We start from the raw sequence: 14,517 nt of genomic DNA on the forward strand, positions 1-14,517 counted from the left end.
GAATAAAACAAATATCACACTTATACTACGATGCGTACAATTATGCGTACATTTATGCTAATTATTTATGAAACATATTCATAAAACAATGAATAGAATACCTGTCCATTGTGTATGTGCGTTATCTTAAAAGCTATCTAATGGAACAGTTTCCATGGATTGCGATCAAATAGTGGTAGATCACCACGCGATTAGAGGTGGGCTCGCACAATTTCCCGTACGTTATCCCGGCACTGGCTTGAACACGTTTTTGCAAATGCAAAACGAGACGTACAAGTATAATACGGACGATGAGGTGCAGCGAAAGTAACTGAGCTATTATGCCGCGGAGTATATAAGGCTCAGTCTAGAAAACGAAGCGGTTCAGTTAGTGGTTATACGCCACATCAAAACATACGCGAACTCAACGATGGATATCAAGGTAAGCGACTTTAGTTTCCGCGAGAATCACTTAAGAGAGAAGTTTGTATCGTGCTTGTTTGAGTAGACGAATTTTACAAGTGTTAAAGCTGAGTTTCGTTGAAGCTGAGTGTCATTACTGTTTCAACATTATTTTAATAAAATAAAATAATAAAATCGATTTTTTCTAAAGTAATCAGTGATTTAAATTTAAAGTGTGTTAATTCTGAATCTTTTGACAGGCGCTTAATTATTTTAAACGAGCTACGATACATTGAATTATGCGTATAACAAGGAAGAAGATTTTTAGTCAGAAAAGAAATTATTAACTTATTTTATCTAAAATTCAAATATCAGAATGAAAAAAAATTTTAATTATCTTTCACTGATATCGAGATATTTATAAAAAATTTTTCAAATTCACTTCAACGAAAATAACTAATCTATCCACAAGTTACACATAATAAGTTTAAAATATCACAAACCATTTCCCCTATAAACTTTCACGGAAACAATTCCACAAATGAACAATCGTATATCATCCGATCGAATAAATTTAATCAACCTCAACTTTCACCTCGCAGCTCGCCATCGTCTTAGTGGCATTGGCCACGCAAGTGAGTTGCACCGAGAAGAGTAAAGCAGCGGAAGAGAGTGTATCGCCAAAGGACTCTGTGTCCGAGTCAACGGAGAAGAAGACGGAGAAGAGAGGATTGCACGGTAGCTTCGGTGATCTGGGCGGTGGTGGCGGAGACGGTGACCTCGGCGGAGGCGGTGGCTACGATCATCACGAGGAAGTGAAGGCTGTGACCGTGGTGAAAAAAGTACCGGTCCCTTACGAGGTGACGAAGCACGTGCCCTACCTCGTTGAGAAGCATGTCCCGTACGAAGTGAAGGTCGGTGTACCACAGCCGTACACCGTGGAAAAGCACGTTCCGTATCCCGTAAAGGTGTTCGTGAAGGTGCCTGTACACGTGCCCCAGCCCTACACCGTTGAGAAGAAGGTACCTTACGAGGTCAAAGTACCTGTGGACAAACCGTACGAGGTAAAGGTGTTGGTCCCACAACCGTACACCGTGGAGAAGCACATACCTGTACCGGTTAAGGTGCCTGTACCTCAGCCGTACACTGTAGAGAAGCACGTGCCGTTCCCAGTGAAGGTCAAAGTTCCTGTACCGCAACCGTATCCGGTCGAGAAACCGGTGCCATACGAAGTTAAGGTACCAGTGGACAAACCGTACCCGGTCACCGTGCCTAAACCGTATCCAGTCACCGTCGAGAAACCGTACCCAGTACCGGTCGATAAACCTGTACCGTACGAAGTTAAGGTACCAGTGGACAAACCTTATCCCGTGCCAGTAGAGAAACCTTATCCCGTACCTGTCAAAGTACCTGTCCCTCAACCGTACCCTGTGCAAAAACCTGTACCGGTCCCGGTCCCAAAACCTGTCCCATATCCTGTCAAAGTACCTGTGGACAAACCATACATCGTAGAAAAGGAAGTACCTGTACCTGTGGAGAAGGAAGTGCCGGTTCCGGTCAAGGTACCTGTACCAGTGCCGATACACGAAGGACATGGGGGCGGAGGTTACGGAGGAGGCGGTTACGAAGGTATTTCTGGGTATGGAGACGGAGGCGGATATCATCATCGTTGATTTCTTCGAGTGATCGAGACGGTTTCTTCGAAATGTTAAGATTTTTAATATACGCGCTGCTGGATCTCTGGGCAATTGTCTCTTTCTCTCTTTTCGCGAACGTAATGATAACGAAGAAAAACCGTCGATGAAATTTAACGAAGGTTTCAATAATCTTCTTCCTTTTTTTTTTTTTAGCTCTTCCTTTTTTTTTTATTATCCAAAAAAGGAATAAAGAAATATCGAGATGAAACTCGTTGTCTCGCATAATAGCAATAGTATGTTGAAGATACATGTATCTTCATATGGGGAGAACGAGGTAAAACATTTCTTGATTTTTTGTAGATTTTTTAGTGCTTCTCTTGAGCGTAACGTGTCTTTCAGATTTATGTAATTTAAGAAGCTGTTTGTGTAATTGAATGATATTAACGATTTCTTGGTGACAGCGACAATGTTTGGTCATAGTAATTTTGCGCTAAAATTTGTGTGCGATTAATCTGCTTTCGATATTTTCTTTGAATTAAAAGGATGGATTTCAAATAGATATGAAAAAATAATTCTCCTTTTTACATTTCAGCGAATAATTTCTATCATTGAAATATATTCTTGAAATCCATCTCCATTTATGCGATAATGAATATTAAGATTTTTCAACGTTCAATAAGATTGCACAACTTTATTTAAAAAAATTAGGTGAACTTCTTAAAAGACTAAATGAGACAAAGAGAATGGAGATAAGTGATGATCACCATTGATATAAAAATTTAAATGTATGTGTCGTATTTTTTTCTATTTTTTTTTTTTTTTTTTTTGCTTAAGCTGTTCCAAAGAAAGCATTAACACCGGCGTTTAAAAGAACTTTACGAACTTTAAATTAGCCGATGTAAAATAAACGCCACCGAGAAATTATAATTTCGTACTGGCGAACTACTCTTGTACCTAATTTAAGTTAAGATACCCAAGCGAAATGGTGTCTTTTTATATCAAAGATTTTTAATAAATACTCGTCTATATCATCTTACACGATTGAATTTTATTTTCTTCCTCTTTCACGAATTTTTCAATTTCTACGAATTATGTATTTTATTATTATTTATTATTATTTTCCATTATTTAAAGATTATATCAATTTTTTATATTCTAAAGAATTTTAAGAATTATTGTCATTTATAAAATTTATGCATTCCTTTCACTATTTTTATATAGATTTTAATGCTACTATTCAATAATATTACAATATTACTATAGTAAATTAAACGAATATTTAATTATATGATTATATTGTAATTTAATAGATTATATTCTTATTAATTTTTAGTTGAAATTTAAAAAAAAATTCAAAAATTAAGAGATTATCACATAAAAAATTTTTTCAAGGAACAAAATTGATGATCCGTTTTTAAAAACAGACAATAATAACAAAGAGAAAACTTTTGTAATATTAAAAAATTTTTTACGATGTTAGTTTTTAATTTTAATTAATAAAATCTTCACAAAAGAAAAGAATTATTTTTGTATTGTAACAATATTTCTCAATTATTTTTATGTAAGATACGTATGATTTTCACGCATTTTCCCGTAAAAAAAATTTAAAAAAATTTTGCACGAACGCGCTAACGAATCAACGCTTTCTCGATTCCATAATGATTTTACCGGAAATCTTGTCCTCACGATAAGTTTCACTTTTGCAAAATTTCCCTTTTCACATTACGATCAACTAGATAAGTACAGTATAAAAAATCATCAAGAGCAAAGAAGAAAGAATTGTTACATAAACATTTCTTTCACTCGATGAAAGAGCATGGAAAGATGATTCGATTATTTAAAAAAGATTTTTAGATATATTTATTTTTATATTTATGTGAATTTATTGTTTTGTAAAATGATATCAAAACAATATCAAAATAGTATTAATATTAATAATTTCTTAATTTGGAAGCAAAATATCAAATAGATTCAAATATTAATGATATTTTATTTCGTATGTAATATCAATATCATTTTCTCAAAAAATCAATTTTTCTCAAAATTATAAAAATTCCAGAAAATATATAAAAAAATTAGAATAATAATAATATTAATTTAAATTTAAATTAAAAATAATTTATATTAATACGCATCATTTATTTAACATCATTTTCTAAACAATAATTCAATTCTAAAGAAAAATATACATATAGATTAAAAAAAAAATTCTAAAATCATAATGATATTAATTTAAATTAAGAAAAAAATAATCAAAATAATCAAAATCATAACTCCAATTGTACTTTACTAATACAAGAATTATAATGTCTTAATAATTTCGGCAATAAATAATTAATCTTGATTGATCGAATTATTTAAACATTAAAAGCAGTGATGAATTAACTGATTATGGGATCTCGAGAAATCTTTAATCACCGAACACGGAAAGATCGAAGAGAAAAGAGGAGGAAAAAAAAGAAGATGAAACATTCAACGTTCGACTACTTCCGGGCGTACTTTCGATCTCAAGTAAATCTTAATCGTTTCGCAGTGCAATTAAATAAGCTTGTGTATATATGTTCATGAAAACATTACTTTCTCCCCGGCTGCTATGTCATGCGGACATTCTTCTGAATTCATACACGAATTGTACGAGTTTGAAAATGTCAGTGGATTTTCGAATTTGATATGGAATATAGTCTTCTTTTGCGTAACCTTGATGAATGAGAATTCTACATGTCATTAATATTAAAATATGATAATTCTTCAGTTGGAAAATCAGAATAATTTTAAACTCAATAAATTTAAATTATTTAGCTATTTTTTTATTCCTATTCACATGTATTTGAAATAATAAATAATAATAAAAAAAATGATTACAGAAACATACAAAATTAAATATCACAATAAAAAACTATATTAAAATCGAAAAAATTATTAAAGATGTTGCTTTTACTTAAAAAGAAAAATGCTTTAATAAAACATGATTTCAATATCCATATACAAAATTTTTATGTTAATATTTTATATAGATTTATTAATTTCATTAATTGTACAATTTAACCATTTGAAATAAATAAATCTCTGCAAAATTAAATACAAATCATATATATATTTATATTAAAATTAAGAATTTTATAGAAATTATGATGACTTTGGAATGATTTAAATTATTCTATAAATTTTTTTAAATTTCTTAAACTTTTTTATATTTCTAAAATTTTTCATACTATTTAAATAGTCAAAGAATATGAAAATAAATTATCGATTTTTTGATAATTATATACGATAAATGTAAAAATTACATTCGAAATCAATTTCAAATAAAAATTAAAAAATCAAATAATTATCTTCAAAATTCAATATATCCATTAACTTCAAATTTCATGGATTTGCTCAACAGTAAAAATCTGATAAAAGTGTAAATGAAATTATCCATCGATCGGGAAAATTTTAATTTTTAATCGAATAAACCGGGAAAAGGAGTCGCGAAAGCATGAATATCTCCGATTTAATTAACGTTCGAACCTACACTAATAAATGAGTTGCGCCAGTTCTCGGAATAACTAACTCAACGTCAGCGAATGTTTCTTCTTTTCGGTTATGTAAAAAGTTATGTTACACGGAAACTGGAAATTACAAAGAATACATAACCGTATATGAAAGTGTATAAACGGCCGGTCTTATTAGATAGTGTATGAACGGCTACTTTTGTGAAAGTGAAAAAAATCGTGACGATTCCACCATGCGTAAATTATAGCTGTACAAGTTGGCATCGACTTCTTCCTGCATCGGGATCCCGCGTACTTCCGGTTTTCTATAGGCGGCGCTTCGATAATAGGAGGAAAGTGCCTTCGTCCTTTTTTTTCTTTCCTATCATATTTCTTTTTTTTTTTTTTTTCGTTATTTCCTTCGGAGTTTCACATTTCAATTATTCCAATATAAGAAAGAATTCCTCTAATACCAAACATTTAAAATTTTCTTTAAATAAATAGAAAAATATAATATTTTATTCCCTTTATCGTGCTTTATTTGTAAGTTACTTTATTTGTAAGTTAACAATATTAGGAATAATAAAAATAAGAAAACAATATAATTAAAATTATCATGATATTATTGTTATATTATTAAATTAAGGAAACTTTGATATAAAATTTTAAAAAGACATTAGTGATATTTAGTATTGGAAAGTATATAGTAAAAGTTGTTAACATAGCTTGGAATAGTTTTAATACAATTTGTAATGATTACAAATATAGTCATTAAAATATTAGAAATATCAAGAATATAAGCTTCGAATATGTGAATTCATTTTTGGCAACTTGAATATTAAATCTTTTTCACTCATTTTCCAAACAAAGATAATCAAATATTTCTTCTCTCTCTCTCTCTCTCTCTCTCTCAATTTCAATATTCTAATATTTTTGAAATTTATTTCTTTAGTTTTTTTTAAATTCTTGTATTATTTTCTTTATTTTTCATTAATAATATAAGAATATTATAATAATATAGGAAATTAAAGTAAAAAAAAATTTCATCACACTTACATCTTTTTATCTTTGTTTTTATTCGTATCATTAACTATCAAGGACAATTTTAAATATTTTTATTAATAAATATTACTGACTAATATATTTATATTTCTTTTTATAACAAATGTTCTATCCTCGTTTATGATAATTGAATTAATTTGAGCGTTCTGGAAAACATCGATAGAACTTTAAAGCATTATCATTAAAGCCAGTAATAGAAGTAATTTTAAAAAATGAGTCTCTATGCAACATGCTTAAGCATTTATATTATATACATTATGCTTTCGTGTTGTAAGTATTATATCATGGAATAGTTAACTATCTTAATTTTTGTTATGTCGTAGTAATGAGTATTACGTTGATATCACATTAAATCATACTTTAAAAGTTTGATAATTTTATCAATATATCTTCCTATTATTACTTTATTTATGAAATATACAATAATAAATTTTTTTTAAATAGAGGAATATATATAAATGTATATGTATATATATATATACATTTTTACATAAAATATTTCATAATAATAATAAATCTTTGTTATATTTTTATATAATATTTAATAATAATTTCATATAATAATTTTCATTTACATTTATTATTATTATATTTATAATTATTATTACCATTTAAATTTATAAACTATTTTTTTTATATAAATTTTATTTAATTTTTGTTTCTTAATATCCGAATGTTAAAAAATTTATTATATAAAATATATCTATAAAAGATCATCATAATTGATATAAATATAATTATCTAATTGTTAATTTATAAAATAATAAATTTCTCTATTAATAGAATATTGTATGTAGTCATTAAGATCTTTTATATTATGTTTTTTTTTATAAAAAATTATTTGAATACAAAAATATGATATGAAAATAAGGCGATATAAATTCTACATATTAATTTTTTCTCTATTATATTTTTATAAGCCAAAATATATGCTACGTTATGAAACATTCTAAATATTCTTTGTAAAAAAAAAATGGAATTCAACTGAACTGAATGTTTAGTTATTATTTTCTCACATTGTTATTCAACAGCCAATATCTTATATCAATTAATGCAATTTATTTTAAAATTATTATAAATTCCTATTTCGATCGTGAAACAAGTTTCTATGCAAAGGAACTCTCACTTCAGATGGATTAATTAACGCGATCCAACAAAAAAGTAAAGAAATACTTCATTACTTAAACCAGTTTATACTGCTCGATTTTAATTTACATTAATAAAAATATCATTACACCAAAAAGGAAAGTTTCAAGAAAGACATGTTGTCGTTGTCAATTTATGCACGCGTTTCATCCACGGTTATTTACGGATCCCATATTTATTTCTGTAGAACAGGGTACAGTGATTTCTCGACTGAATTACAGTGAAAGCAATATGTGTTATGAACGATGCAACTTTCAGCGTAAAACGATCATCGAATCGCGTTTGGATCGTATTTATTGCACGTCAACAGAGACAAATAAAATCTTTGTCCGCCCTCGTCCATAATTATTGTTATAAATTCCGTTCACGGTTCTCGAGCGCCACTATATCATGTCGGTTTCGCTTGGCAAGTAAAAAAGTCTCGCGATTACCGGAAGAACATAGTAGAATATTACAAGTCCTGGATACCGGAAGCAACCGTTTCGAGACGGTGGTTTGCTCTCACTTGGACGAGATTAATTCGTGACTTGTACCTGGGAACGTATACACGAGCGAAATTTGTTCGTTTTTTTATTAGATCGGGTGGCTACGCTCGAATGCGGTTAATGCATTTTTCATAAGATGTATGTTTACGCGTTTGAAATTTACGAGTTTTGGATGTAAAGATGATGAAAGTATGATTGACAATAGTAAGTGCGAATTTGACAAATTGTTCATTGACTATAGATAAATATGTATTTTTATTAATCGTGTTAGAAATTGTGAGAATATTTTAAAAATGTTAAAGATAAAATTTAAAGATAAATAAATAAATAAATTATGTAGTTAGGTTTTGAATTAGATTGTGAAAGTAATAAGAATTAAGTTTAAAACAAATAAATTACTTTTCAAATAAATGTATTATCAATTTATTGAACGATAATATCATCATCTCAAAAATTTTTATATATTGTTTTATAGGAAAATTGAAATTTTAAAAAATCTAATTTTATTAAAAATTTATATGCATATAAAGAATATAATATAAATGGATTGTACATAAAACAACTTATTTTTCGATAGAAAATTTCTTTCAGTATCAACTTTCAAATTTTTATCATTTTTTTATATTTCGTATTCGCTTAGAAATATTTTTAGAATGGGATAATGGAGCACCAAAACTTAATTATTTTATGGTTTAAAATTTTGTTCTATCTTGTATATTACGAGATAGATATTAAAAATAACACTTATAGTATACTTAAAAATTGATTTCATTCTCACGGAATGATATTTCATTAATAATAATAAGCATATATCATAAGCATATATATATAAACTATTATAATTTATATATACTCATAATGTTTTTTATAAAATAAAATTAATGTTGTATTATAATAATTTATTAATCTATATTAATATAATAACTATATCAATCATTTTATGACTAACTATGTATGTAATTATACATTATATTGAAATACATAAAATAAATTATAATTTGATCTTTAATCCGATAAATATTGTTATATGCAAGTACATTTAACTTTTGTTTAATTAAAAAATATATTTCAAAAATATTACATTATAATGGTCACATACATAATACATAATATTTATTACATAATATTCTTGTTTGACATTTTAACATATTTTTTAATATTTTCTGTTTTGTTTAATCTATAAACATAGTTTAAATAATTATAATTATTCTCTGATTTTAATAAATTTATTTCTTAAGAGATTAAATTATATAAATGAATGTATACGTTATGAATGTTATGTTCTTTAAAATATATTACGTATTACTATCATATAAATAGGGAAAGATTAAAATTTTCAAAGATTAAATTTCACAAAATTAATCATTTAAATAAGTAATAATCAAATATCTTTTTGATTTCATAATTTTGAAAATAAATTTTCTGACAATGTTCAAAATCAAAAACATCGAAAAATTTTATTTATTTTTTTTTTAAATTTTCAAATTTTAAACTTATATATATAAATTTAAATTCTACAAAAACGAAACAATACCAATAATAAAAAAAATATTTAAACTTTACAACAACAGTCCGCACAAACGATTCCTTAAATAATGGAAAATCATAAATAAAAACAAGATATATATTTTCTAAAATACACATTTTTTCCTCTGACGAACAAGGAAAAACGCTCATCGTCGCGTGATAAAAATTGAAACGGAACAATGTTCTCCAAACTCCGTAGTAGAGAATAAAGGAAAGGAAAATGGAAAGGGGTTGAACCGATGAAAGGTGAATATCCAAGAGTTTCCGTGACGGGGAGATCTGAATCGCGTAAATTCGGAGGCTGAAAGCCATTATCGAGTTTCCCCCGCGGCATCCGTTCGTCCCCGTGCCTTCGCAGGTTCGTTCGTTCCCTGTGAACGGGGGTGGAGTCCCTTTTATCCAATGCCGCGGGTGTCGGGGGCGCGACTGTGAAGCGAAGGCAATTATCGTAGCGAAACTTGAACGTGGTTCGAGGCTGGCCGAGGACGAGACCGAACTCGGTGCCGGGAGTGTTTGGCGTCTGATACGACGGGTCAGGTCCCGGGGGATTCTCACCGACTCAAACGGGACTATCCCACCGCTCTCATCGTAGTTAATTACGGAGTCCTCCTCATTCTCCTTCTACTCCATTTCCCTTAGCCCGCAGAGCCCTTCTTCAGTTCCGTTTCTCCTTTGCTCTTTTAGCACCCGTATCGCTATCGGGAAGTTTCCTCGAGATTTCTGGACGTTGACCTTCCGGTATCTTTCTTGTTTGGATTTTGTTATATAATTGGTGTAGAAGAGTTTTAATTGGTTTGAAATGGAGATAAAGATAATGGACGATTTGGAAAATAGATTTTGAGATTTCTTTGAGATTCGTGGATTTTAGCGTTACCGGTATCCTCTTTGTTTCGATTGTATAATTAGAATAGGATTGATATCAAATCTGAAGATAGAATTTCTATATGGCCGTCATTAAATAATGATCTTAATTTGAAATTTATTTAAAATATTTCTTTCAAAATGAAACGTTAACGAATTTTTTTATTTGAATAGAACATAATAAAATTATATTTTTTTATCAATAAAACAGCAATAATCTCATTTTTTTGATATTGCTAAAATAAAATGGAAATTTTTGAATATTGGTTTTTTAGTATCGATCTTTCTCATTTTAATTTCTGTATATAGAAGCGTTTTTAATTGATTTTAATAAAAGATAAAAATAATTGACGATTTATAAAATAGATTTTGATGGAAATTTATTTATAGAAATGATGAATATTCTTCTTATAAAATAAAATCAATATTAATAGAATATTAATATTTTACAAACAATAGTTCTTTAAAATAATATAATAATTATTGTGATAAAAAGTATGATTTACTAATTATTTCTCTGAAATCTTAATGATTTAATCAGTAACTATCTGGACTATTGCAGAATTTTATATTTTTTATAAATAATTAAAATTATCAATTATTCAAATAAAATTATTTTTAAAAATAAATTTTATTTTTATCTATATTCATCTATTTATTAAATAAAAAATATGAATTAAAAATAAAAATTTAAATATTTTATTGACTTTTATACAAGAATACATTATAGCTTATATGTTAATATTAATCTTTATCAAATTAAAATATTCATATTACATCTATTTATAAATGAAAATTAATCTTGTTATGCATTAATTAAATATCAAAATCAATATAAATGAAACATATACAAGTAAACAACACATAATCTTTATTAAATTAAAATAAATATTACATCCATTTATAAATAATAAAAAAATTATTAATCTTTTTATGCATTAACAAATATTAGAACTTAAGTGAAACATATAAATATAACCATAATAGTGTTTTTATCTGAAAATATCAAACTATGTAATCTATATCTTCACTGAAATCAAGCTATTTCATTTTTAATCAATACCTATTCATAAAAATTTAATCGACAAAAAATGCTATTTATTTTCAAAACGTGATATATCGAAATTATAATATAATATTATCACATTATCGAAAAATTCAAATCCTAAATTATACAAATATCAAGTATTCCATTTTAATTCAATGTGACTTATTCTTAATTGTTGTTTGCCAAAAAAATAAAAGATGCAAAAATGCAACATCTCAAAATAGAATATAAAGTATACGGTTGCAATACACGTGAGCACACGCACGCGTGTAAGTGGCTTCAACAATCAACGAACGACAGAGGATCCCCTATGGGAATCCAAGCGAGCGAATCGTAGCGGGATTGAACGCTTGAAATGAAATAATATCCAATAATCTGGCAACTGAGAGAACGGGATAAAAAGGGACGTTTTATCGGAACATCGCAGTAACCGAGCGAGTTTCCGAACCATTTCCGACTCGGCTCGCTTTCTATCTGTCCCCCGGTAACCGGGCGAAATTAATTATTGATTTCGGATACAGGCATTCATAGGTCTGGAGTAGCTTTTAATCGAAAACGAACCATCCGTCCCGTTCGTTTCCGTTCGACGCGAATCCAACAACGATTCGCTCTAGAAGAGCCTGTGTTACGCCACTATCGAAATTCTTCTTTCAGTGAGATGGTTACTTTGAAGATAAAATGAGAACATGCGGAAGAGATCTAGTTTTCACTTTTTTTCGATGTATTTTTTTTTTTTTTTAATCTCATTATATTATAATAATTCTCATTGTATTTGTTCTCTCATTAATTATGATGATTCTGTTTTTTACATATTATTTAAATAACAAATCTGAATGATTACGTACGATTAAGCAGCAAACATATTGCGATGTATATATCAATTCAAGCGATGGATTTAAGTCAATGGTTGACACGAGATTAAAACATCATTCTATCATTTTCAGTCTAGTATGAGTCATTAAGTTAAATTCATCGCTTGAATCGATGTATGCATCGCAATATGTTTTAATGTGTATAGAAATTTTTACAGTAATTTTAGGATACGTGAAAATATAAAACAAACAACAACAAAAGATCATGAATTATGATAAAAAAATTTTATCACAATTTATATAAATCATAGACATTATATGTATAAATATAAATTTTTATAATGTAAAGATATATATATAATATTTTTATTATATAGAGATAAATATTCCTATAAAATTATTAAAATTATTTACGAAAATTTAATTAACAATGAATGAATTAAATAATTGATTTTGTATAATATTAACAATTATTATTGATTAAATGTTAATATTTTTTAATTAAATTTTATAAATTTAAACTTCATAAATTTTAAGTTGTATCGTAAATATATTATTTTAATTATATTACGAAAAATTTGAACATTATCATATTTAATGAGGTATTATTAAATATTATTAAGTTTATATTTTTTATATAAAAATTTCTGAAATGTTCTTCATAGATTAATATATTTAAAATAAGTTAATCATAATTAGATTTAACTGTCTTTGTTATAAACTATTTTTAAAATTCTTGTGAATGCATAAATATATACGATATAATACATTTGCATATAAAATGCAAATGAATTGCAAAAACTATTTAAAATTTAAATTTAGATTAAAAACAATATATCTATTATTGAACGATTAATATTATAATATTTTCGTTTAATATATTATATAATATTATATAGTAATTACAATATTATTTAATATAATGTTAATTAAATATTTTGAATAGAAATTAAATAAAAAAAAATATATTAATATATTCCTAAACACTTTTGAAAATCACAATTTCAAAACAAACAGAAAATTTGGTATTTAAAAATATAGATTGAAGTTTATCTATTAGTTATAAATAATCTTATAATCTAGATAAAACGAAACAGAGAGAAAATAAAGCAGTTTTATCTTTGTCTTATTTTGCTATCTCATCCTTTCATAGTTTCATTTTATCGATTGTAATTAAATAAATAAATCTCAACCGATATTTTTGTATCAATTTTTTATTTGTTCGGATTCTTACAATTGAGATTTATTTAGATAAGTTATAAATTTCTTAAATTATAATAAACTGATCGTTAAATGAACTGAGACGGCGATAGAATAAGATGGCAATAATAAAAATTATACTATTTCACACTTATTTTGTTCCAACGAGATTATTTATAATTTAATAAATAGATCTCAATCAATATAAATCATATATCAAGTTTTGTGCTTGTTTTGGTTTTCAAAAATACTTCAATATATTAATATATCATATATTAGATATTTTGAACAGATTAAAAACAATTATTATTGTAATATTATTACGTGATTAACAGTATATTTTGATTTAATCTATATAAACGTTATCCATTAATGCCCAAGATAAATAAATCGTTTTTAAGAATATATCTATTGTTGTCTGATTTGGGCTTGCATTTCATAAATATGAAGTCTATTGTATTCGGATCAAACTTGAATACCATTAAAAAATTAAACATATTGAATAGAAATTAAACATACTTAGATAATTATATCAATAAAAAATTAAGATTTTTATATATAGAAATATAATATAAAATGCAAGTACTAATATGATTAAAATAGGAAAGACACATATAATTAAAACTCTATAAAAATATTTTATTAATTATTAGCTCGTTAGAAATATAAAAGGTATTGTAGGATAAGAGGAAAATTGAAAACAATAACATACGAGCTTTAATTTTTTTTATCCATCCATAGATATAGATGGGACAGGTGGAAGTGGACCAGAGGTATTGGATCTAGACCTTATTGAATCTTCTTTCAAAGATACCAAATTCTCAGTTAACTAAATCAAAAAGGAAATTTGCATTAAATATTGCATTTGCATAAGAATGATAATAT

General features: G+C 26.9%; 1 protein-coding gene across 1 annotated transcript; it reads left to right on the forward strand.

Annotated features, from left to right (window-relative positions):
- The first annotated feature begins 265 nt into the window (after window positions 1-265).
- LOC551929 (CG30101-like) lies at window positions 266-3,054 on the forward strand. Its single transcript, XM_624314.5, has 2 exons — window positions 266-421; window positions 984-3,054. The coding sequence occupies exons 1-2, from the start codon at window positions 410-412 to the stop codon at window positions 2,052-2,054; spliced, it is 1,083 nt and encodes a 360-aa protein (XP_624317.2). The 5' UTR covers window positions 266-409; the 3' UTR covers window positions 2,055-3,054.
- The last annotated feature ends 11,463 nt before the right edge of the window (window positions 3,055-14,517 follow it).

This window comes from Apis mellifera, linkage group LG5, assembly GCF_003254395.2.
Source record: "Apis mellifera strain DH4 linkage group LG5, Amel_HAv3.1, whole genome shotgun sequence".
NCBI lineage: Eukaryota > Metazoa > Arthropoda > Insecta > Hymenoptera > Apidae > Apis > Apis mellifera.